General features: G+C 40.3%; 1 protein-coding gene across 2 annotated transcripts; it reads right to left on the bottom strand.

The window, feature by feature from the left end:
* Window positions 1-12,134: 12,134 nt before the first annotated feature.
* Window positions 12,135-25,637, bottom strand: lrrn1 (leucine rich repeat neuronal 1). Of its 2 annotated transcripts, none has more exons than XM_040003371.1 (2): window positions 25,180-25,637; window positions 12,135-14,762 (listed from the first exon to the last, which is right to left on the bottom strand). In XM_040003371.1, the coding sequence occupies exon 2, from the start codon at window positions 14,613-14,615 to the stop codon at window positions 12,462-12,464; it is 2,154 nt and encodes a 717-aa protein (XP_039859305.1). In that variant the 5' UTR covers window positions 14,616-14,762; window positions 25,180-25,637; the 3' UTR covers window positions 12,135-12,461. The 2 variants fall into 2 exon arrangements, with proteins under 2 accessions (XP_039859305.1, XP_039859306.1); XM_040003372.1 differs by lacking the exon at window positions 25,180-25,637 and adding an exon at window positions 24,449-25,173.
* Between the last annotated feature and the right edge of the window lie 1,784 nt (window positions 25,638-27,421).

The following is a 27,421-nucleotide window of genomic DNA, read 5'->3' as shown; positions in this document are numbered from 1 at the left end:
ACTGCTTGGATATGCTAGAAAAGCAAGTTTGATCCACAAAGACCCCACTTCGCAACTTACAGGACTTATAGGATTTGCTACAAACACCTTTGTGTTTGACACTAAAAGAGATGCTGAACAGGCCACAGTGCAGTGGATCAGAGCAGTGCTGGGAGGTTAGAGGGGATGTGGCCAGTATAAGGTGGGTTAAAGTTTTACAGGTACTTTGATTTAGGGATTGAGGAGACTTAGGTACCATTTGCACAGGCACAGTCATATATTAGAATTCTTGTACGGTTCACTCAGACTAAATAAAATAAAATAAAATAAAATAAAATAAAATAAATAAATAAATAAAATAAATAAAAAAATTAAAATTAAAATTAAATAAAAATTTAAAAAAAAAATCACAACAGTAAGATTTATAATAAAAGTCAGACAGTATTAATCTAATGTTCTAAATAAAAGCTCAAGGCTGTGATGAAAACGCTCTTACAATTAATTTTAAGTGGCACAACTGTTAGCTTGTTGCTGTTTAAATAACGCAAAGGCCAAGAAAAAACGTTTGACTAAATGGTGAAAATCAGGGAATTACAAACTCATAATTCATCCTCTGAGGAACTTTTTGACTGTATTCCACCACTTTTTCATTTGGCTGCTGTCAGCATCAATGATGATCGAATTATGTGATCACTTTTGCTTTTTTTTCTCACTTTGTAGGCTGATAGTTTTCAACTCTGCTTACACACTGTGGCATTCATTCATTCCTAACGCACTACCCAGTCCTAACCAGTACAGATATCAGCATGATTTTTTTTTTTCTTGTGTTCTCAAAATGTCCCTTTTAATTTTTTTTTGAGCAGTGTATATAGGGCACATAGTCTGATGCCCTAATTAAACAACAAGCTGTATATCTCCAAGCTTACATTTGAAAAAATGTTGCTTTTAAATAATGTGGTATTTTTTTTCTCTCTCACATCCAGAGGACATAATATGACTTGGCATTGTGGTTGTACTTGTGCTGGTTTATAAAGGAGTGAAACAGCTTCACTTGTTCCAGATGAGGCAGGTTGATGGGGGTCCGTGGTGGGCGTCATTGTTCGGGATCCTTTGATTTTAATGAGAACACACACGCGTCCCAACACAAAGGAGCCGAGGCTGGACCGCAACTGGTTCGAGAGTTAATGAACCAAAGGCATGAAAAGAGCATGTTCTCCAGGGAGATTATCAACCACGGTGAGGCACTCCCTCTGATACTGTGCTGATTGACTTGGCCTCAAATTGGCCGCGATCCTTCTTCCAGATTGCGAGGAAAGCTGTGCCGTGGCCTGGCCTGCTGGATGCCCTGTTGTCGACTCTGACAGTGGAGAACAAAGAAATTTTCAAAGGTTTTCCTCATCTGTCTGTGTCAGCGCGAGAAGGCGTGATTATGACAAGCTGACCCGAGAGGTTTCAAAGGGGCTTCTTCCAACTGCTCCTCCAAGTTACTCAGAGGCCATCAAAGGCAGTGAAGCAAACAGGGAAAGCGGCGTGTTTGGATCAGTCGCAGAGGCAGTTGGGAGAGTCGTGTTTGTGTTTTCGGATTTGGGTGGTTGAAAACAGGTAACTTCGGGTCGCATTCACGCACCTTTTAGCTGTAATCCCACGAGACTTCGATGTGCCTTTCTCTGCTGCCAGGCAACAGCAGTTACAATGTGTTTCACTCAAATGGCAAGATTTTGCAAAACCAATTAAGCAAGGAGTCAGAGGGGTTCATCAGCCTCCTGAGGCAAGCTTCATATTTAGCTCTTCACTCCGAGTTTGAAGAATGAATAAAGTTAGTGAGAAGTTTGCAAGAAGACAATAAGTTAGACAGAGCTCCAGATTTTGATTGAAACTTTTTTGTTTTTGCAGGCATCTGAAAGACGCACAAACAAGATGCTCCTGTCACCCTAAATTACAGTCAAGACCTGCTATATTAAGAATGTCGCAGGCCAAAATGATTAAAACTAGTTAATAAGTAAATAAAATTGGCCTTTACTAAAACCCTCAATACTGTCAGCATTAAATAAGAGAAAATCTTGGTCTAAGTTAAATACTGAATACTTTTTCTCTGTTTACAGAATACTGGACCTGTTAATGAGGCAGTGGTGTCAAACTTGTTCTAGTTCATTCACATAAAAGTCAAAGTGATCCCAGATGTGTCGGCCTAGTAAAGTAATGAAAAAGTGAAAAAGTAATGTCCTAAAATCTCATGCCAACCCTCATTTCTTTATATTTTGTTAGAACGATTAGAAACCGATGCCGTGAATTATTGAAACGTGCAAACATACGTGGAAATAAAATATATAGGGTAAAACAGAGTTTTTAAGAGTGAATATTTGGTATGACCGCCTTTATTCATCATCACAGCCCGGACTTTCTTGTTGTTTCTATAGGTAGTCTTCAAGAATAGTTCCCCAGGTTTCATGAAGAGCATTTGAGATTTCAAGATGATCCTACACTTCTTGAATAAGTTTGAGTGAGGTGTCTTTTTTTTTATAATTGAATGATTGATAGGTCAGTGTTAGATGACTTTGGCTCAGGTACAAAGATTGGACTAAAATGAGTGAAAAAGCAGCCAAAGAAAAGCTTTAAGACTTTCAGATAGGGAACTATAAAGAAACTAGGGTTGACTCAAGACTTTTGCACCAGTCTGTATCAGTATATTGACATACAATTTTTATTTTATTTTAATTCTTTATGATTCTTCTTCATTTTCTAATCCTGTGCAATGTTGGTTTGAGCAGACCAGCAAAAGTATCACGTAAGATATGATTACAAAGGTAACAGGAGGCAATAATAACAATAATTACACCAGAAAAAGAAATGGAAAAATAATACATTGCTAAGATGGTAAAAGAGTGAAATCTGACTTTTATGTATGATTATAATGAACTCAGATCTGTATTGTAGTCACATTTAGTTACTATAATTAAATTCCTGTCACTCTCAAGAATAACACGCAGTAGCAAAAGTGTTTGGGTGTTTTACAGAGTAAAAATGGGAATAAGAGCACTGCAATCAATGCACAGCTTTCACAAATGAACTCAGCCAAGCAGGATCCCTGTAAAGATGCTGAATCTCTCAAGAGGTTCCATTCTTCTAAATCAAATCGATACCCTTTGTCAATTTCCACTTAGCCTGCTACGGGGTCAGTCCCTGTGTTTTAAATGGGTGTAATAACCAGTGGACACTTTCTCAGCAGGACCTCTTCCACTCTGGAGAGAAAAGAAAGAATTTCTCCCTGAAGACGATTTGTTTGCATTTAGCCTTCTTTGACAGACAGGTCAAAAGTTTAGGTAGTTACCTACATTAATAAGGGTCTAAAAGCATGTTCCCTTAAACGTAGCCGTTCACTTCACGTCCATGGAATTAGAACGTGTCAGTGTTAAGTTCAAAGAAATCATTAGAACAATACCATGGCACAGATTTCACATTAGCTCGTGTCTATGCACATGTTGCGTTTCTCCAGCTTCTGCCTTGTAAATTGTAACTGTCAGAGTATAAAACAGTGGGTGCGCTCACTGTTCACTGCTGATGTTCAGTCCTTCATCAGTAACTATCATGCAGCCAAACGGGCTCCATATTTCTGAAAGCCATATGCATGCTGTCTTTGCATGCACACGGGCATGAAATGGGCTGTCTGTGAGATGTCAGCTTGCAGAGAATGAATCCAATACTCAGCAGTGAATATTTTTTAATGGTGTGTTATTATCACAGCAAGTGAAAAAAACTGTTGCAAACTAGCCTTGTTTCCTTGAATAAAAAAGAAGCTAGGTTATATGATTCTCGGCAAATATTTGCTGGTAAAATTGAATTTGATGTTAAAACTTAAAGTGCCGAATGACTGCACGCCTCTCTCGAGCCATGCCGATGTCTGCAAAGCTGTTCTTAAGTGGAATGATGATGTAAGCTAAATGCTAACTGTGAGCGTTGGCCACTACGAAAAGGCTCTCTTTTCATGTGTTCAGCACCAAAGTAACCCATATGGAAAAGAAATAGTAAAAAACTTATATGATTTACTCATGAAAGTGGCCACTTTCTCATTCCTTTCATATATTGTTTTAGTAAGTATCCAAAACATACAAGTTTCATTATATAATTTTTCAAGGGATCTTATATCTGTTTTCACTCTTGTATGCTTTTCATACAAGTTTCACACAAGACAGATACAAACTTTATAAGATTTATATATATCTTTTCCATATACTGCAGATATTACCTGATCTTAAGCAGGCTATGCTCAGAGTTTAAATCAGCTGGAAGAGACAGGTTTATTAATATAGAGCAATGTAGATTCTCTGTTGAAGAAATGTATTGTAGGTGCAACCTGTTGAGGTTAAAAACTACAAAACTAAAAACTACTACTGCATAAACTGTGTTTCACTTTGTCACTGGAATTTGCATTTGTTCACATTCAGATTGTGATGCAGAAAATGTATTTTTTTTAAATAAAAAATTTACGTTCTTTTGGTTCAAATCTGCTGCCAACACTTTTCTTGTTACACTGCTGGAATTTCAGCTATTAGAACCCAGATTACTAAACTGATCAATTACATTTGTAGGCTGTCACCAATAAGAATACCTATTCAATCAATAAAATTCATTCAACTTTGAGCTGGCGACAGACTAAAGTGATTTCCGTGTCTCCTTTAGAGACAGCGGGGCGGTATCAGAGCTGAACACACAGACTAACCTTTACCTTTCAAGTATATGCCTTTTAAAGTTTCACAGCTTTAATGTGCAGCTTTCATCTTAGAAATAAAAAGCAGCACTAAAAGCACAGTGAGCACTACTATAAAGATATCAATATATTTATTTTACCTCTGTGCACACTTTTGATGGTCAAATCGCCAATGAAGCTGAGTTTCTGCAATATTAGGTCTGCGCTGCTGTTTTATTTATAGTGTTGTATTTGACGGTTGCATTTTTTATAGATCTCTATCAGCTGTTCCTCTGGTAATGTCTCTGACTGGAGTAAGGAGTGCTCAATCAATCCATTTTGTACAGCAGAACTGTCAAATGACACGTCAAATGCCCCCTTTTATGTGAGAGTGCAGATAACCTGGAGCAGAAAGCGTGTGTCCGAAATGAAAGCTGGCAAACACCATCGTGATAACTGTTAATCCAAAGCTCAAGTTTTAAGCTTGTCTATGTCAAACATGCTTCATTGTATATCTCCCAGGTGTATTATTTACTGTGTATATAAACATGCTGGTATGAGAGCATTTCCAACTGATTCTCGACCTGGAGGAAAGTTCTTAATTTTAATTTGAGTGAAAACCATGGCTGCCAACCTCTTATATACAATGAAAATAAATAAATAAGAAATCAGTGAATCATGAGGCCATCATGCTGTGTCACTTGGAAACTGTGACTATACAAAGATTTTTGATATAGTCATAATAGTCAGAGACTTTCACCTGCTGATGGCCATTGCTCAAAAAAAAAAGGTTAATCTTTTTTATAACAGCAGTACATTATTATTTAATTACTTACCCTGAGAAAGTCATTTATCACACTGATTGTTACAATAATTTTTTGTTATTCACTGAAACGATCCAAAATGCACTACAACAGGATATAAAAGCGACAGTTATTGTGATTTGGCACTATATGGCAAGTAAAATTGAGTTGAACTGAACTGTCCTATAATTTCTGGTTAGCAACATAAATCGTAGGCTACAGTCCTGGATGCAGTTTGGATTTCACCACCCTGCTCTTGTTGGTTTAAAGTAATTTTTATATGCCACTGTAGGCCACTCTGTTATTTACCTCCTGCGCACAAACTGAAATCTGTTCATTGTGCTCAGTTTTTCTCTTTTAACCCGCTCACGGTGCAGATAACTGAAGCCCCCCTGCTTTTAAGCAAGCAGCAATATAATTGTCAGTGTCATGTAATTACTGAATTTAGCTGTTAGATTACTTCATATGTGATGTTAATCCTGCTGCACCACCAGTGCTAATGGCTCCACAGATTATAATATAAACAAAGACGGCCCATCTATTTCTTTTTTCTTACCAAGCTTAGCTTAGCATTTTTGGCTGCTGCCATATTTTTTAATCCAAACGTGCCCATATTTGGATGAAGGATTGAAGTTTTAACACCGGCCAGCTTTGTTGGCAAACTATCCCACAAACACAGGTACCCCTGCCTACCAAAACTGTGGCACAGGTAACAGAGGATACAGCTGCCTGTGTCGGATCACATGATGAGTTATTTAAAAAAGAGGCATTATTCACAGGTGGTGTTATAAAGTGTTACCAAAAAAGATTACTAAATTCCTTTTTGATACCAGATGATACATTTGCTAATTTTATTGCAAAATTGGGCATTTTAACGTTTTGGGATGAGCTTCAAATGGCCACTAGAGGAACTGCTGTTTGTTTCGCACTTTTCATTCCTGAGGGACTAGTCAGGTAAGCATCAACATAATCAGGCCTGACCGATGTGTTCATAAATCTTTGCACAGAAATGCCTATCAATAAAAAGTAAACCTCTAGTCATTGTACAGGAGAACTTGAAACTGCCGCCCTGATAAAGTAACAAACCCCCACCTCCTTTACCCTTTACCATTCAGGATTTGAAGTAAAGGAGGAGCTTCATAAAGGTGAGACCCATTTGGGTTTGTGTTAGTCAACAGATGGCTGACCTTTTCCAACCTGCTTTCTAATGTCAGAGTTGTGCTGGAGGAAAAGTCAGAAGCAGCGTAAGGTCAGATGTAAACCAAGGTGGAAATCCACTGCTTTTTGTTTTAGTTTAACTTTAATACACAGATAAAAATGGCCACTCCCACACACCAGTTAATATGAGTATGAGTACATTTCGCATTGTTTTAACAAAGCAATCAGTACATTGATGACATACACATTGTTTCACCTTCATGACCCTCAAAGTTTCATCTGTCTCCGCTTTCGTTATTTGCTTATTTTGGGCTATTTTTCACATGGATGCTGACTTTCATTGCCGAGCCTGTTTGAATTAAGACACAACTGTAATAGTAGGAGCTACATCTAAGAAGATGGAAATGAGCTTGAATCCTCTGTGTGAGCCCCGAGACTTAACACACATTCACGCTCACAGTAGGCTGCAGGCAAAAAGCGTAGCTCTTTAATTGGGCCCTCAGAGAAAACAGCGGAACAATCCATCCAACAATTCATTATGCATTTAACAGATGATTAACATTACTGAAATACATTATGGTTCCACGCTGTTATTGTGTTTTTGTGTGCCATCATTCAGACACTACAGAAGTAATAATCTCATCACAGTCGAGTCCAACAAGTACACAACAAGAGCAAGTGAAGCAAATCACTTTCTTTCTTGTTGATTGTATTCCGCATTATGAATTTCAGTTTGTTTAACATCACACGGTGACATCAGTGTACGGACTGCGAAGCGATGTTCTCACCACTATTCAACGAGCAAATTGATATTGTGTTGGCACTGGTGGAGCTCATTGCCTCATTGCCCCAGTACTTCAGAGACAGCATTTGTTTACCATAATTTCAGTTTTTCATTTCTGCTGTTCGGCGACCGTTCGTGGCCATTTGCATCCTGATAGAAAAAACTAATAGAAGCTGCATTGAAAACATAGATCTGGATGTTCTTTGGAGTTTACCTAACAAGGAAAGGCTTTGTGTGACTCAATGTAGAAGAAAGAAATAGAAATTTAGAGTATGTTGATTTAATGGTGTGCACCAATGATGAAACTATAATACTGAGCATGTATGCTATGAATTTGCAAGGACATTGTGAACATGCTGAAGTTCATCAGCTATGTTTACCACTATACAGTTAGCATGCTAATGTTAGCACCAAGAGAAACAAGGACAAAGAACAGCTGATGTGGTCTATAAAGCCAGTTAAAAGGCCAAATATATCTTTTGGCCTTTTAACTGGCTTTATTGGATAGATACAGTAAAGATCGCCAGGAAAGTCATGCGGCAAAGGGCCACAGGTTGGACTCGAACTCTGGCCATGTGGCATATGGTTGCCTGCGCATCCGTCTGAGCTAAACCAGCACCCTAAAACCTGTAAGGTTTAATTGGGAGTGTGTTATAAAGCCCTTCAACATAAAGGGCTTTATAACACACTCTCATATCAGTGAGGGGTTCATAACTACAGTGTTCACCGGTGTGTTATGTTACAAAGTAATTTGCTACACTACGTTTTTCTGTTCTTCTGTTATCTTCGTGGCAGGTGGAAAGAAAGAAAAAAACAATCAAACATGTTTCTTTTTTCTTGTGTATTTGCGCTACAATCAGCAGATTTCAGTTTATGTGCAGGAGGAGGAAAATGGGGGAGCGGAGGACTGGAGGAATGACACAGTAAACATCCAGATGGAATGAATGACTAATTAAGTCCATGGCAAGAAACCCCTTACTGTCACACAGTAGATTAATTTCAAAGAACAACTATTGAACACAAGATAAATTAACTATTTTTTAACCATTGCAGTTAGCTGTGTTCAGTCATCCTTGAGGGGCAAGGTGTGATTTTTTTTTCTATCATAGGCTTCTATAAAGGTTCTGAGATCTTAAGGTTCTGTGTGTGTCTTTACCGTAGTTTAGTGCATTCATTTTAATATTAAAAACTCCCAGGGTAATTAGCTGTGGCTCAGGTGGTAGAGTGGGCCATCAGTCCCCAGCTTCTCCTGTGCATGTCTCAAATTATCCTTGGGCAATATACTGAACCCCAATACTTGCCCCAATACTGAATGTGAGATACAAGGTGTATGTACTCAGCATCTAGTATATGAAAGAAATCGCAGTTTAACTATCAAGCTACATGCATTTTAAATGTCTGCATCCCCACTGTTACAAATCCTGCCTCAGCTCTCCTAAATTCACTGCCATTAGCGTCTCTCCAGTGTTCTGTCGTAATATGGGATAAAAGATGTGTTTTTGTTAATTTGCTTAGCTTCATTCTATCAGCTGGATAGCATTGTTCGCCATATACAATCTAGGCAAGGAGCACTTTACTGGTAGTGAAAATTTCATGTCTGAGAGTTTGGGGATAGCAGTAAAAAACCCTCACAGGTGCTGTCTCTGCAGGAGAGCCACTCACTTTCCAGAGGAGGTGTGAAGTCACACCCAAAATCTCCCCAGAACGTCCAACATGGAGCCATGGTGGTTATGTATGCCTGTGAGCTCATCACTTCGTTCAAATACAGGCAGAGAGAAGCCTGGGTTGTGAGAACTCTTACTGCACTTATCTTAAGGGCTCTCAATATATGCTAGTACTTTGCTTTCAACAGTGGCCTTCGTTGGGGTTAAACTTGGTCATTACTGGATGATGCTAACATATCTAATTTGCCAGGTGAGCAGGAGTCATGTAGAGTGGCGATTTCTATTTAGCATAAGATTTCACATAAGAAAAACATATGTCTTCAGTTGTAAGTATATGTATCCCCAATGCCATCATTTATCACAGCTAGTATATGCTGTGAAATATGTTCAACATTTTCCAAACACATTGGTTAGTAGACATCAAAAATGGTGTTTCTTCTCATCTTGAATGTGAAATCACAGTGTCTGTAAATGTCTAACAAAAGCTAAGCTCACTTCTGTGCATTGCTTTAAGATAGACTCATTTACAATACTTGACGTAATATGGAAAATAAATTAGACAAAACCTCTTCAAGCAAAGAAAAAGAGATCATCCAATGGCCCCCAAAAGAATTAGAACCTGCACAAATATTTGCACACTGACATTGTGGTTCTCATACAGTATTCATCCACTTCAGCTGGAGTTTTACATCGTTCACCTCGAGTGTAACAAAAGAAAAAGGAAGCCATAGACTCCCCTGTGTCATTTTGCTTCACCTTCAGCGCAAAGACTGAGCTTCTCTCACTCTGCACCTTTGAAAGCGTACATGATGTTTTAGTGGTTTCCCACCTGCAGGGTGTTGACCTTGTCAGTGGTATTTCAGGCTCCGGGGACTTCTCTCACTTGGCTGCCAGAGCCTGCAGGTGGATGAAGGGAGGAGTTGTCATGGAAACCGGCCACTGGGATGGGACACGGTGCAGGCTCCGCCGCACGCTTTGAAAAGCTTTCATTGATAGCTGTCCCAATGAGCTGATTTCCGGTCTGTTACTAGGCTACCCGCTGAGTCTGTATAAAGGCTCGCCCATTTCCTGCAGATTAAAGGACTGCAGCGGATGTTTCAAAGTAGCACTTTCAATGCTCAGGTTTTACAAATGCCCGACCACTCATGAGGTGTCTTCTTCTTGCAACATGAACAACATTCCTGATATTTTCTTGCACAATCTATAATGATTGTGTAAGTGTCCTGTGAGTTTCTGCCCAGACTATTTTGTTGTGAATAGTATCACATCCTGTCGAATCATTACACCTGCTATTTAGCATTCACACAACATCACATCTTTTCTAATAAAGACAACTTACCAAACTGTGACGGTTTTCCCTGCTATTAAATCAATGCAGAATCCTTAAACTCTATACCGTTGTTAAAGCAGCGATATCTGTTCATTGAAAACTATAATTGATGACAGAGAAACAGCTGCTACACATAAAGTAATGAATGGCTGATGAACTGTCCATTGTTTTTCCCCCTGCAGCGTAGGAGATTTGTCTCCATTGCAGCAATAATTGAGGCGAAAAGGGGCGGAGAGAGCACGCAGGAGAATGAACACGTTGTCAGGGGAGACTAAACGGAGATCGTCTGATTGCACCACAAGGCCCAGAGCTGTCAGTCAACATCAGAAACAAACAGAGCTTCAGGACTCCCACCGGAGAGACACTTTTTCTAGACACAGAGCCATCGCATTTCAGATTTGCATTGCGATGTAGTTCTGGACCTCGCTAGGACAGTGCTGGGCTGCACATTACTCAACATGAATTTCTCTGTTTTGTTTTGTTTTTGCAGAAAGGGCACTGCATAATTTTACTGACGGAGAAGCAGAGATGATGCTAATAATATTCCAGCGAATGAAAATCCAACATGGCACACTGATTAATAATTTTCAGCCTGAGAAATGATGTATAATTTATGAAGCACAACATGCAAAATGAGAATATGAGACAGTTGGGTAATTATTAGAACGGTTGCCTGGTGGAAAACAGTGCTGCAGCCTTTACTGTAATTGTTGATTATCCACAGTCCCCATTTCCTTTGGTTTGTCTCGATTATGTTATACTTCCTGGGGTGTTTTCTTTCTATTATGGACTTGGGAATGCTATGGCAACAAAAACATCCACTGTCTTGGGTTTGATTGACTAAATTCTTGGTTTTTCAAGTTACTGTACCTACTCCAAGGCATATTGTGCAGTAATTATAGTCTTCTCAGAGAAGAATTTAAATTGTTCTATGACAACTACATCTTCAATTTTCTTTCCATCAACACTTAGACCACAGCCCAAGTCTAAGTGTTGACAGACTTGGGTTACAGCCTAACACCTACAGCTATTCTCATCATACTGATATTAATCAAACCCAACATAGGATATTAATAGATGATGAGTTTTCCCCTTTAAGAATAATTTCGGCTGTTAAACCTTTGCTTCAGTCTGTCATTCATCGATTAATCGATGGCTGCATGCACCACACAATGGTAAATGAATGGTATTGCAATAAAAAAAAAGAGGCTTGGTGTTGAAATCATGGTTTAGAAAATGTGAGGAAAAAAGATTTTATTTAACTTGTTCCTCAACAAACAACATGTTGGTGTGTGTAAACCACAACAAAACCAGTGATTGTAGACATATTATAGCAAAATAAGAAACAAAGTATTTAAGAAAGTTAAAAAGCCTTACATCTATTTACCTAGTTTATAACATTCATATTTCTATTGCTGGCTTACAGCAGTGGCTCTGCAAACTTAAACTCTAAATTAAACATATGGTTATTTTAACGGACAAAAAGAAACTTAAATCATAGCTGATACAACGTTACGGAAGAATTTCTAACATTATTCAATAGACAGTATATCAAGTCTAAACATACTTTGTCAGCTTATATTTGAGTTGATAGACAAATTAGTATATATATATATATTTCAGTGCACAACAGTCAACGGTGAAACTGTTTTACAAGAGAAAGAAAGATTACAGTCTCTAACAGTTTTGCCAGAGAAACGAATCAAAAACATCTTGGATTTCAGTTTTTTTTCCTTTGCTCACGCGTACCGAATCCGTGACGATGCTCATGCTGTGTTCATCAAAACGAGTACTAAAAGTAAAGCACAGTGACTACTAAGTCCAGGAAGCTAAACAAAGCTGCCGTGTTGTGTGTCAAACTGGGTAAAAAGGCAGTATGCTAAACTAGAGATTTGAAAATGGCGGTTCATCGCCCGCTTCAGTCTGAGAGAACAAAAAATAAATAAATCAAGAAACAAAAAAAGGAAAAGGAAAAAAAAATGCTCAGTTCACTTTTACACAAAGAAGCAAATATGTATATTTGTGCTCCTAAAACAGTGTCCCGCTTGCAAAGCTGCTCTCACCACATGTAATAACTGCGTGTGGTGTCCACCTGGCTGGGTTTGGTCTCAGAAGAACCCTCTTTGTCCTTCTCACTGTCTGCCTCCCAAAGATTGATAAGGGGGGGGTACAGCTCATTTAGTGGTATTGATGAGGTTTTCTGCATATACTTTTTCAGGGAATGGTGATAGTTTTTCCTCTTCCACCTCTTGGCAATGTAGACGCCCAGGGAGGCCAGGCTGATGACTGCAAACATTGATCCCATGACTGCTGCAAGAGCAGTGTTGGTCCCTTGGTCCGACATTTCAACGGCGAAGGTAGCCTGCTTTGTCGTCACATTAACGCATGACTTTTGCGTTTGCTGGTGGATGTTTGAGACAGTGAGGCACACCTCATACTCCGTTGCTGGCTGTAAATGTGTCAGGTTGTATTCATGAACATCCACGGGTACTCTGGCAGTGTAAGTAATATGTGGGTTGTCTATTTTCATGGTTGCAGATGACCACTTGAGGTTAGAGGTCATTACATTGGAGTTTATTTTCCAGGCAACGAGAATTGAGTGAGATTCGGTCTGTTTGACATTGATCTTCATAAGCTGCGTGCTGTCTAACAGGGTGCCGTTCACCCTTATGGCAGTCACTCTAGTGTCAGCTCCCTCTGAGTTTTCGGCCACACAGGTATATCTGCCAGAGTCTTCTACTTGGATATGAGAAATTCTCAGTGTACCTTCACTACTGAGGCTGTACTTGTCAGATATGGTGTCGATGGATATCTTGTTTCCCATGGGCGTCACCCAGTAGATTTCAGGCTCTGGCTGGGACATGGCTCTGCAGTCCAAGTCCACGGTCACTCCAATGTCCAAATTTTGGTGGCTGGGGAAGGTATCGTGAGAAATCATGGGCAAGCACTGGTTTGCTAAGTTATTCTGCAAAACTTCACGCACATGCATACCCCTGAACTCTGTTGGCATGGCACAAAACATGGAAAGAGGTTCCATAAAGCGGACTGTTGTTTTGTTGGAGCTCATCCACTGGATGACACAGTCACAGCGCAGAGGGTTGCTATGGATGCTGATCTCTCGTAAGTTGGGCAGTGAGTCCACTGTGGACTGATAGAGGGCATTCAGAGCGTTATTGTTCAGCATAAGGCTCTCCAAAGCTGGAACATCACGAAAGGCCTGGCGGTGGATGTAAGAGAATTTAGGGTTGTTTGTAGCCTCCAACTTAGTGAGTTCAGGAAGATTATCCAAAGCATAACGGTCAATTGAAACTAGCTCTCCCATGTTGTTTATACCAAGCTCCTTCAGTCTCAGCATGTTCTTGAAATCTCCTTCTTGGATCTTGTGCACTGGGTTTTTGTTCAAATCCAAGAACTTAAGGTTAGGTAGTTTCTGAAGTGCTCTCTGAGGAACTCGGACAAGCTTGTTATCATAGAACGAGAGACTCTCAAGATTGTCAAGTCCTACTAAAGCATTTCCAGGAATGTCTGTCAAATCCATTCCAGCCAATACCAGGCTTCTCAGGTTGCCCAGTGGTTTGAAATTAAAGTCCATTATTCCAACAACAGGATTCTCCCCAATCATTAGGATCTCTAGATTGGGTGTAGATTCAAACCACTGGCTGTTGATGGTCTTGAGTTTGTTGGAGTTGAGGTGAAGCCTGAGCAGATTATGGAGCCCAGAGAAGGCATTGGCAGAGATTGTGTTGATCTGATTATGGTTGATGTAGAGTTCCTGCAGGTTGCTGAGATCCTGCAGACAGTAATCGGGCATTTCAGTGATCTGGTTCTCCTCCAGGTGAAGTGTGGTGAGCTGGGACATATTGGTAAGACCAACATCTCGAATGCTACTGAAATTGTTCTGGGATAGGTCCAACTCAGTTAGGTTAAACAGCTGCTCTAGCTCCTCACTGGTCCTGGCAATATAGTTGCTCTGTAAGAGGAGAACCTGAGTGTCACTGGAAAGATTTCCTGGAATGCGTGTCAGACGAAGATCATTGCAGTCTACCGTGATGGCTTCTCTGTACGTGGACTGGGGGGTAAACCAGGGTCGGATCTCACACACGCACAGCTGGGGGCACTCATTGCTTTGGACAAAAGATAACCCTGCTGATACCAGGATCAGGCCAATAAACACCTGGCCCAGAAAAAGGCAGTCTAACCTCCATCTAGCCATGATGGAGAGGGACAGCAGGTGGGTCCAATGACTTGGGAAAACAGTGTGTTACAGTCATCAACCAGACTTTCCACAGATTATGTCCTTAAGTCCATGAAATCAAATGCTCAGGAAATTCACAGCAGGATCTTTGAGTTTCAGGATAACCTGAAAAGAAGAAGAAAACATGTATGTCATTATACTGAAAATAATCTCCATCTCATTTTTAGAATATAAAGGGTTGATAGTTTTTAGCTAGCTTGTTATCTTGGCCCTAAGATTTGATACCAGTACCGGTTTGTTGTCCAGACTGGAATAGCAACTATTTCCATATCCAGACACTGGTGCTAATTCAAGCTTTACAAATATCTTTGTTGCCCCGAAAATGGATCTTAGGGTGTATCCCCACTATGGATACTGTGTCCGAGCACCTCTGATCTTTGTACTGCACTTCAGAGTTCTTGAAGATGTTGGCCCAGATGATGCTCAGTTGGACTTGAGCATAGTATACACGTAGTGTGATTACTGAGCAACCAAACACAGAACCTAAATCCTTCCTCAATGACAGCTGCCCTTGTAAAAATGAAGTAATTAACAAATCTATAAGGCATGTGAGAGGACAGTGTGTCACTGCTTCCAAATATGGACTCAATTAAGCCACAAAATGTTATAAGAAAATCAGAAACTTCCTTAAGCTCTGCAAGAGCACTTCTCAAAAGCGTGAATGTGCGTGGGAGAGAATGGGTTGAAATGCTGAGATAACATGAAGTGTGCTCAGGCCAGAATCATTAGGTGCAGTGTGAGCACTTACCAGTGGGGGGATGGGAGGAGGGGGTAGCAATTGTGCTTGGGCAAGGTACAGGTGCAACTGAGACCAGCCTAGTATATCCTTAATGACTTTTGTGCCTCTCTGACTGTTCTTTTTGTATATCTCACTCACTATTGGATGAAACATGATACAGAAATTTATGTTAAAACTTAAGTGAGTCTATATTATAACATGGTACATGGTAAAGATTATACCCGCTAAAGATCAGTATTGTTGCTGCCGTGGGCGTGTTAGTATGCTGATATTAGCATTTAGGTCAAAGCGCTACTGTGTCACAGTACACCTCACAGTTACCCCGACATGGATGTATCCTCTGCTTAATCTTGTTATCTGTAGGAATTAATGAAATATCAAAAATCGTTAATGTCTCTCGTAAATGCAGCAATTACACAAGACAGAAGATTAAGTAAGAACAACTGCCTCTCCACTATCCTTGTGAGACTTGTCGTTATGTGCAGCATCAACAGTTTTGAGAAAATGCAATTTCAGCTCATTACAATGCATGCACAAAACACTGCTCTGAACTTGGAAACAGCTCATATTCCATCGAGGGCTTTCATCTCTCCAACAGGCCCATAAGGACTCGATCATTAGCTTCTCCGAACATCATTACACCCTGTGAGATATTGGTACATGCCAAGCCTCAAAGAAAACAAAAAAAAAGATGCACTGCTTAATTTTTAATGCAGTGTCTTCAGCATTCAGAATTTGGGGCAAACATGAAAAAAAAAGATTTCAGCGGGCCTAGGATTTTTTTTTTTTTCACAAATAGCTGAATATAGAAAGAAGAATGTCAAAAGTTTATTTGTTCAGCTCTAACAAGGCTTAAGACTACAAGTTCAAGGAGTGGGTTGTTAGTTGTGAGAAGAAGAGAAACCTTGATCTGGCCATGCAGTCACTTTGTTTAAGGAGTAGGAGCTTTAAGTGGTGTGATGGGCATCTGCTAGCCCATATGGCAGTAACACCTACTTCACGGAGTTGGAAGATAGAGCATTAAATCTGGCAGCTTTTACTTGAAAGCACTGCCACGTTTTAGACCCCTCATTGTGTATGACAGCAAGTGAAATACAGTCATTACATTTTTATCTAGGACTGATAATGCTGACTTTGGTGTGGACTTCAATATTGTAGCTACCGTACAGAAACTTTACTCTGACTCCTTGACTTTTCCACTGGATGAATTCAGATTATGTTGGTGATGCTCCAGGCAGTTCTTTTAGTGCACCCACGGTTGCTGTTTTGAGTGAATTGTCTCAATAATCATTGGATGCACTGCCAATAAAATATATCTAACTTGCCCTTTTGCCTCTGGAGATGAAATGTAAGATTTTTTGTGGAGCCAAAACTTTTTAAAATCCAACGCTGTTTTTTATTCATTTATTTGTCGAGTATTTTCTCTCAAAATCAGATACAAAGGTAAAGAAATTCCCATCAGCTTCAGCTGTGCTTACTGCCTGTTAGCAAATGCTAACATACTTAAAAGCTAAACTAAGATATGGGAAGGCTTACCAATATGATAGCTATGATAATACTACATTATCATTGTCTCTGTTATTAATGTAAGCACATTAACTTTAGCACTTGGCTTAAAGCGATGCTGCGCAGCTTTACATTCAACATCCTTTCTTCTATTTTCGATTTGTTTACATCTTTACAGCACACATGCATTTCTCCCACTTAATAACTATTGTCACTGCTGTATCTTTACTAATGCTAATTAGTAATATTAGGTTGTCCTCAGTGGCTTTTCAGTAAACCACAGAGACACTTAAGCTATCCCCTCAGTTAATTAGGTCTATTTAGGACTCCACCCACCCAGTGTAGAGCCACACAGCAGCCTTCACAATGGTTCCACCTTCTTTGTGGTCAACACCAGCTTAAGAAGATACCGCTTAAGAGGCTTTCGAGCAAGAAAGCTGAGTAATACATCTGAATGCAAACTGCCTGGCAACAGCACCAAGGAGACAGCAACGCGACTCTGTTCCGCCTATACCAGGGATTCCCCTTGGACAGGGCGGAGCATTGGTGAGACAGATCTTGTTTTTAAGCTAAAGGCTGGTATTTTGTGACGATTGCTGCGTACGCAGTCGGGGTTTGGCAGATGGAGATGATGAAGTGCAGATTAGCTGGGTGTAGTGTACTGGAATCAGACCCAGAGGAGAGAAACAGGTCACTTGGCACTTTAATTAATAGCAGAACATCAGTGGAATCTAAGACTAGAGAGCGCGAGAGCAGCGTTAATGCACGGATAATCTCGTTACAGAAACAATTGTTTAAGTGCTTGTTTGTCACTTGGTCAATGACTAAATGTTCTGTTGTTATACAGTATTTAAAATGATTTAGCTGAGTTCATGGGAATATCTTCAGAAACATGGATAAAGATGATGACAGTATATGTAAACTTTTTAAACTTGTTCTGTAAATATTGAAATTATTTTGCATAAAAGAGCACAATTAATGATAAAGGTCCATTCTGACACTGTTAGATCAGTGTCATCCTAATGAAATGACGTGTTTCAAAGCAGTGTTTAAATCCATATCCACGACATACGACTGCAAAACATGTTTAAAATATGCCACACATCAACATTATAAGGCAGATGTAGGAATATATTATTGTCTGCCCTCCTGTATTTAACACAAATGGAGATAATCTTAAATTCTCCCCGCCTGCTGAATGCTGACAACTTTGTCAGCTTTGTCCTCTTTATACAATGTAAGATTAAGAAGTTTATTATCCCTTTTGGTACTGTACATAAAACACAACTCATACTTTAAATGCTGTTTTGATATATCTACAACCACGTAAAAGGTGAAAATTACATAAATATCAGAATCCTGATTTTTTTTCCCCAAACACAGGGTGAAAGATGTCTGGGGCCAAAACTGATAAAGGTTGCACAAGTCAATTGTGAGCACAAATACACAGGAAAGCTTAAAGAACCCAGGAGGTGGAGGAAAAATCAACAACACAACAGCAAAGGCAGGAAAGAGGAAAAACCAGGTTTTAACCGCAGGTACCTCTGAACCTGTGAATGGGACACTTGAACCAAACGCCACAGCTTGAGATTTCAGCTCTGTCACCTCAGACATTAATAGCAGTTTGTTATGAAGTGTTTTGTGTCACCTTCTCATCACACCGATGGGTAGGTGTTTTAACATCACAGCTCACAGAAATGCATCGGTAACCTGAACTGCAAAACTTCTCAACTCTTCGACAGACACACATTTATTTTTCATTAGTCTGCTTGACTCTTTTTCATTTCAGCTCTCATGACTACCTTTACTGTATAATTACACATTTTACCCACACAGGCACACTTCAGATAGGTTTCAATGCAATGACTGCAAAAAAGAAAGAAAAGATCAGTTTCACAATTCCTTCCACAGGAAACTGAATGATTTTCTCTGCCACCTTCATCATTAGTGGGTTAAGTCTATTAATACAATATCTACGCAGTTAGCAAAGTGATCTTATGGTAATCACAGCAGCCCTTAGAGTGAAGCCAGATGCACCTATTAACGCTAATGGGGGATTGTGGCTTGCTTTCTAAATTTCAGATCTTGGCAGTGTCCTTTAATGATTCATTTCCTGGGATTTGACAAAATGCATTAAGCTCATCTCGTGGTAGGGCAGAACTTTTTCATAGTGCCAAAAGAAATTAACTTAATTACCCCGGGTGGGCACAAACGGACACCTGTGAAAACAGCTGCACATTATCTATGGAAGACTTGATTTCTGCTGTGCAATGCTCTGGTGAGACACATCACAAAGACAAGACATTATTAAGATGAAATTTAGGCATTTGTTGGTTATTTAAGCTGTGTCTAATGCAAAGCACATCCATCTTTTGCATCACAGTATCTCACGGTTACTCAGCATCCTCCTTTCAAAAAGAGTGAGCTGACCCCGCCGTTTAGTTAGCCCTCAATCCACTGATACCTCAGTGGATACTCAAGCATCACAACAAGGCGCATAGCTCACATGTAGATTACATAGAATGTGAAAAAAGAGGCTTTTATAACATTTGTTCAAATTGTTACATGCATAATTAAATTAATAAGTACACGCAGGCGCCAAATCATGCTTTTTTGTAACTCTGTTTCCTCACCTTCCTGTCTTCTTTCCTGTCTTGTCACTTTTTAATAAAGGCAAAAGACAAAAATAAATCTGAAAAAAGAAAGAAAAAAACACTTACAGCTCGTTTTCACCAGCTGCACATGTGTGCTTCAATAAAAGCTCTCAAAGATTAAAAAAAACATACAAAAGAAAAGCTGAAACCAACAGGCAATTTATTAATTTTTTGAAAAGGGATGAGAGAGGGGCAAAAGGAAAAAAGTAAATACAAATGTGCACTTAATTTTTTCATATGTTCTAACTCAAAAATATTTTAACAAGTAATTTCCCCATTGTTATTATGATGGGTCCCATTTATTTGGCTAACTTCGAAGCTCATCCACTTAGCATGGATAGCGGCAGGTACAGAGTCTGTCAGTACAACAGAGTCTGTCATGCTGTAAAAGCCGACCCCGGTCAGTTTAGAAACTTTTGATGCAATACTGAAATTTCACACTCTAATGGGAACCGGGACACATGGCATTTACATCTGACCTCACATATCCCTAAAAATATCACATTTGTCTGCAGGAACTGGTGAGCCACAGGTCATGACCTGGCTAATATGCTAATACTGTGTTTGATAATGCATCCAGTTTCCCTGCATCAATATCTGTAGAACATGTCTGTGATGAGCACTTAATCGTGGTTCCTGTGTGTGCAGTGGAATATGTCATAAACCAGCGGTCCCCAACCTTTTTTGCGCCATGGACCGGTTTATGCCCGACATTATTTTCACGGACCGGCCTTTAAGGTGTCGCGGATAAATACAACAAAATAAAACTAGTACCGGTACCGAAAAAAAGAAGATTTATTCATAACACACGAGAAAAGACCCAGGAAAACCGAGTTAACGATAAAAACGATAACAAAATAACGCTGAAAACCGATAAAAACCCTGAAAACCATACGTTTCACACCTGAGCCTCAACTCTCGCGGCCCGGTACCAAATGACTCACGGACCGGTACCGGTCCGAGGCCCGGGGTTTGGGGACCGCTGTCATAAAGTACAAAAGGTCTCTCTCTGAAAACGTTCAAGCTTCTAAATTATGATGTCTGTCTGATTGCATTTTTCCCCTTAAATGTAACATCAACTGAGCGTAACATGCGAAATATGAAAAGGAGATTTAATAAACGGATAACAAGAGTTTTGCATTAGGGCTCTCTCGGGAGCCTGAAATAGAACTCTCCCTTCTGGTCCAGGTTCACCTTTTAAGTTTTACTTTATTAGTGTGCACGGATTAAAAAGACAAAACAAAACAAAAAAACAGATAAAACAGAAATGAGGGAAAACAAATTACAGGCGGAGCAGGTGAGATAAACAACTCCAGGGTGGCTATAAACACATCATGACACAAAGGGAACCAAAGTGAGGTGACAAAAACACTCCTGAATTAGATGAGAGAACCTGAGTGACGGGAAGCGATATGTTCTACAAATAACACAACAAGAGATCGAAGTGAAAAATATAATCTACCTAAATGTCAGTTAACAAAATAATGATAATTATATATTATAATAATATTCTATAATGTAATAATAATAATGGTTAAACCTTCCTCGGCGGCTCTTGCAATGTAAACTTTTTATTATTATTATTATTATTATTATTATTATTATTATTATTAGGATGATGAGGTCATCCGCACTTTTCACTTGCCTTCCTTGCAGGGTCTCAAATAGCCGGTGTTACGTACACGTTCATGTATTTTTGGAGAGCACTGTGACAAATTAGTCACCATGCTGGATTTCTGCCATATATTAACATATGAGCAAGTGTGAAGGCTCAAGTGATTTCATAGCAGATGACTCACTTTAGGGTTTCCCTGGCTGGAAATGACAGGGCTACTTCATCACCAGGAATGTACGCATTATTTATTTTACAACAGCTTCATTTCTGCACTTCTTAAAATTGTTTCACCTTCAGCCAGAAAGCCCACGATTTCCAGTGTGTAGAAATCTGCATTTAGTGCATTTGATGCATACTGCAAGTCTGAATTACACAACAGAGTCTCGGAGGAACAACAGTGAGTGAGATCTTACAGTAAGCGGGACATGCAGACGTTGAAATGGCACAAAACAGGCCATTTGAACTTGCCACTGAACCCCCCCCCCCCAAAAAAAACCCCAGTACAGGATAAATTACCCAGACAAAAGCTGAAACGACTAAACAGTCAAATGAATAGTCAATCAAAAGAAAATTAACCAGAAACTGTCTCCAAAGTGATGATTTAAATCTTAGCTAACTGAATATATTTGGGTTTTGGAGTGTCTTCTGAAAATGGGATTATCAGCAATGTCACCTCTGAGGATGGAAAACGATAATTGCCACTTTTTAAACCAGCTTTTCCCCTGACTTTTAAAACAGCCGATGAGAAAAATAATAGGGAAGAAATTTTTTTAAAATAAAACGTCTCCATGGACCGAATTAAACTTGAGCCTGTTTATGGGCTTTTTAATAGCAAAGAGAATGACAGATATCAACTTTGAAGCAGTAAAGAGTGACAGTAAAGCTGCAAGGACATTAGTGCTGATAATTATTTTTAATGATGATCTTTGTTCAGTTACTGATGTCACTTTTGTCTACTTTTTTCTCACCTCTACATATGTATCTATTTATGGGAAGACTAAAAGCAATTCACCAATGACTGATGACCTGTTATAACTGGATGATGTTCCTATAAGCTACTGCAGCAGCAGCAATGTGTTTGTTAAAGATCTCAAAGTGCTGACTGAAAAAAGTCAAAAAGGACTGTACTTTTCATTTAATTTCCACAAAAGTCACAGTGACACACCTTCCTACAAATGTTCTAAATATCACCCGACAGGTGTATGAGAGAACACAGTGTCCAGTGCTGTTGGATCAGCTTTTAATCAGCCAAGTCCCTGGTACGAAGACTGTGTGATGTTGGATTGCTGCCTTCTGCACGCTCTAGCCTGGCAACTCCTGTCAACTTTGCCAAAACTACACACGTCTGTTGCGGGCTGCTTACTGCTGTGTTCTACGTTTTATAAAGGAAATCAGTGGATAACATCAAAGCCTGACTGTCCTGAAAAATTCCAGGGTTTTTTGGGGGGAGAAGAACTTTTTCTCTCTTTTTTTTTTTTTTTTTTACCTTTTTCATACTTTGTTTTGTCAAAGCTTTTTTTTTTCAGGTCTTCCTCTATGATCCTAAAGACTTCTTCTTCAACTGTGATCACACCAGATGCACAAATGTTTTATTAAACTCTTACATGTGGGAATACATAAATACATTTATCTGGTCAAAGAGGAAGTGATAAGAGCATAAATGATCAAAGCGTGCAAATATAAAATATGTTTTATAGTTACAAAGCTGATTAAAGGTGCGCACCATAAATTTTACACATGGACTTCAGTTTATGGACACAAAAAGCTTTACTTAGCTGGGGAAATGTGGCAAACAATATATTTTGTAACTCTGAAACATGCTTTTGAACACTTACATACACAAAAAAATCCCTGATCTCAAGCTACATTCTGGGAAAAGCAGGATGCTGTGGTTTAAGCGCTGATTCACATGAAACTGAGACTGAAGGTCAACAGAAGAGTCATTTTCTGCCATCATTTTTTACACCAATTCCCTTAACTGCACTGGGTGCAAGGCAGATATTCTAGTAAATACAACCTTTTATGCTTTTGTTAATTTTACAGAAGCTCTCCAGCAAAGCTATTTTAGAATTTGGAAAGCAATCCCAGAGCTTCCTGCTATGACGATCCTACTTTCACCAAGCTGGTAAATCTGCCTAGTTAAAAGCTTAAACTGCACCTGTGACACCTAACCTGCAGCACTTGGAGTTAAATTATTTCAAAAGATGATGTTAGTTGAATGACAGTTAAGTGTGTTATGTAAGCAAATAGACTCTTTCCTGTCAAGCCCCTGACGGGTCGGAGAGGAGTGCTGGAAGAAAAGGAACAACAACAGGACAAAACAAGTTTAAAAAAAGAAAGAGAGACACTGAAGACCAAAAACAGCTGTCGCAGATTTTCACTGTGATTAGCACTCAGTTTCCATTCACTCCAACCAACTTCTGTTATCACTCGTCTGTTCTCCACACTGGGACTTTAATAACACACTACCACCTAGCACTTAAGCCCTCCCACCATACTATGCACGCAGCCTGTATACTAATGTCTTTACCAAAGTGTCTGTGGAAGACAAAGCTTCAACGCCTCAGCCCTTCTTACAGGAATAATAGTGAGTAACCCAGCTCCCTCCTCTCCACCCTGATTTATACCCTCGGGACCTAACTGTCGGTGGTGGTGGTGGTGGTGGTGGGGCCTTTAACCTCCCTCCCATGAGTTCTGATGTCTCCTAAAAACCCTACACAGAGATAGATGTAGAGAAAGACACCTGCAACATATGCACAGTAGGAGACAGAGAGAGTGTGTGTGTGTGTGTGTGTGTGTGTGTGTGTGTGTGTGTGTGTGTGTGTGTGTGTGTGTGTGTGTGTGTGTGTGTGTGAAAAAGAGAGCCTGGTGGTGTGTGCGCACTTTGTCCATGTGAGACCAGATGCTCCCTTGGCATGAAAAAGAAAATCAATCAGGTGATCCTGCCTCATCCAGCTCACTCGGTTGTGATGAACGATTTGACCTTCTGTTTGCTTTGCAAATCTGAGTGAAAGAATCAACTGAAGATGGCCAAGCGAATGTCCAACCTTTAAACACTATTAACTCTACTAAAAAAACTGCACAGAGAAGCCTCTAATGTTAAATTGCTGAGGCGGCACTTTAATTTGACCCACAGCTCTCTGCGAGGAAACACGACTCTGGGCGCTTTGGGTTCGGGAAGAGGCCATAGACAGCAGAAATATAAATAATAATAAAAATAAAGAAAAAGTGAGGCGATTACGCAAGACTCCACGCATTAAAACACTCAAAAACAAACCTGAACTCTCTACAGCGAACCCCACGTCTGCCTGAAGTTTCGTTGAGTGATGCAAGGAAGCGGCAGCAGTCTCCCGTCACAAAAGCGCAACAGCTGCAGCGACACAAGCAGCGTTTGTGAGCCACAATGGACCCCCCGCTAATGCAACCCCATTCTCAGCACAGCATCTTTCGCAGTGGGCCCCCTCCCCTCCCTCATAAGGAGACTCTGGCGACTATTTTTTTTCTCGCTTAAACCGGAGGGATCGAGACATCTGCCGATACACTTTAACATTAATATGCAAATCACATCCACGCGCATCGCCGAGCACGCCGCACGTAGCCCCCGCTGGCACGGCAAGTGCCGCAACGAGATCAAAGTTTGTTTTCGGTGGAATAAGATTCGAGGCGTAATAAGAGTCGAAACGTGTCGTGCACTGTAAGGTTAAACGCTCTCACGTGTGTTCAGAGAAGACTGCAAACCTGAACTGATGGGCTGAAACCAGACTGCATGCATAAAAAAATGCCCTTGAGTGCGTCTGCATCCTAAATATACCCAAACTCGTTGCGTGTCTCTTGCAGGGGGAGACGGATATCCACACTCTGTGAATCACTACACACATCAAACATCACTAATCTCTTTCTGGCATCTTCGTTTTCATTTCTTTCTTATAGAAATTACAGTTCATGAGAGGAAACTAACGCGATAAAGCAGAGGGAAGCTCTCCTTCCCCTCCTCCTGTCGGGTCTCACCTTGTTGGCATTCCAGTCTGATGTTCCCGAGCGCACGGGGTCCTTTATCCAGACACACGCGTCAGCACACAACAATAAACGCCACCGGTGCCAAGTGAACGGGGCTCATCAAACAGCGTCCTAACACATATTCCGGTATCCCGGTGGGTTCAGCTGGCGGCTGTTTACAGCGATTTGTCGCTCCGAGTATCCGATCAGTCCCAGGGCGCCTCGGAGAGAGGCATGGTGTGGTCTGCACAGAGATCTTGAACCTGCTGCAACCCGCCACCGACTGCGTTGTCGCTCCGATATTCCTCCGCTCTGCCACAACCACTATCACCACCGCCACAGCCTGCACCTCCTCCTCCTACGGATGGGAGAAGAAAAATTATAAAAACACCTGGCGCTGTCCAGACCGCTCAGCTGATTACCCAGCAGGCTATTGGCTGAGAGCGCCTGTCTGTCACCGCCGGCCAAAGCAAAGCAGAGCACCATCTGCTCCGGGCTTGTGATGAGAACAAAGGCAGGAGAGGGCGGCGGGGTGGCGGAGCATGGGGCGTGGGGCATGGGGGGAGGATGTGTGTGGGTTGGGGGTTTGGGGGTGAAGTGGTGGACCTACAACTTCCCCTTTTAGCCTCCTTTAGATGCAAACCTCGAAGACAATATAATGTGTTACTGGACACGGGAGAATTATTATTATTATTATTATTATTATTATTATTATGTTCTAAATCCGAACATCGACTCCTGAGTTGAATGTTCGATTCTAAAAAGGATTCTAAAGTTCCTAAAATAAGTTATGATACAGATATTAATGAAAACTCAGGAATATTTCAATTTTAGTGGATGGAAGAAATTAAGATGGGAGCCTCGTCATCATAAAAAATGTCGTCGTGGCTTGCAAAACATACTGTAAAGCATACTGTGATATAGACAAACAGTGCTGATAAAACTATTTTTGTTCATTCTGAGATAGTAAGATGGCAATGAAAGAGTTCCACGAAGAATAAGCAAATTGGGCAATCCATGATACCATAAAAAAAACCTAAACAACTAAACAATGAAGCACACATGATGCCAACTGGTTTGCTTTAACCTCACTATAATCTGCACTACTCTCTTGGCACAAGTGGACGTCATACAGGCTTGGTTATAGGGAGGTAGTAACCCAAATGCAATGGATGTTTCCATTGTTACAATCATGTATCAATTATATATAACCCACTATCCCTTCATTAAAACAAAAAACAAAACAAAACAAGTTTTTGTGGATGAAATGCATGATCGTAAGAAAAAGGAATGGTCCAATAGTTTCAGTAAGGAGCACGCAGCACTGAAAGTCACTCATGGTCTTTTTCTGGCTTTAGAGATGAACCTGTCTTTGTAATTGTCCTGTCATTGGTGCATTTACACAGCTGATAATAGCATCTTATTACAGCCACCGGACCCTGTAGTACTCTTAGCATTAAAGGTTTTGGTCATAGTTATCAGGTAGATAACTTGTTCAGAAGCAGATGGGTCTGCTTCTCTTGCTTGCTTTGACAGTACTTTGCCAGTTTTCCCTTTCAGACTCTTAATAACGTTGACACTTGCTCTTCTTCCAAGCTTTCCACACCTCCATTAAGAGAATTCTATAAGACAATCAGTTCCAGCCAGTGCTCTAAAAGTACAAGATAAGAGAAAACTGAAAACAAAATCACCAAATATCACCACACTGGCACCATGCTCTTCTTTAACAATTACCGGTCACTGGGGCCTAATTGATGCAATATTCCAAACCGACCCTACATCACCCATGTGAAATAATGACATCGAGAACACACAGGAAGAATGTGCACAGGGCAGGAGTAATCTCATGCTGCGACCTTTAAATATAAATTTAGCTGGATGCAGAATCATTAAACTGGCTTGCAGGCTGGAAAGCACATTGGCTCCATTAGCATCTGTGCGACCGTGTATGATGAAGCATTAGCATTTCCAGAATCCATTTGCTCACGGTTGCAGCAAGACAAGGAGATTATGTAGCCAACGTTACGCGCAGCAGCTCAGCGTGCTGCTCCCGCTCCTTCTCAGGCCTGTTGTCACGTCTCAGAGTGCATGGCAACTGCATCAAAGAAAAAAAAACCAGAGAGAGATGTAAAGGGGTTGAAGAGGAGACCCTAAATGAAAAATGGTTACTTTCCACAAGGCTTCGCGCATAGAGTGGTAACACCTCAAGTTTCCCTTAAATCCACCGCAATAGTGTCGCAATCTGCGATTAAAT

This window comes from Simochromis diagramma, unplaced genomic scaffold (genome assembly GCF_900408965.1).
Source record: "Simochromis diagramma unplaced genomic scaffold, fSimDia1.1 OVJJ01000646.1, whole genome shotgun sequence".
Classification (NCBI taxonomy): domain Eukaryota; kingdom Metazoa; phylum Chordata; class Actinopteri; order Cichliformes; family Cichlidae; genus Simochromis; species Simochromis diagramma.
Note: the sequence above shows the minus strand (reverse complement) of the source record. Positions and strands in the feature narration are given on the sequence as shown.

Coding starts and splice junctions, on each gene's coding strand:
- lrrn1 (XM_040003371.1), bottom strand. CDS start 14,615: ATGGCTAGATGGAGGTTAGACTGCCTTTTTCTGGGCCAGGTGTTTATT.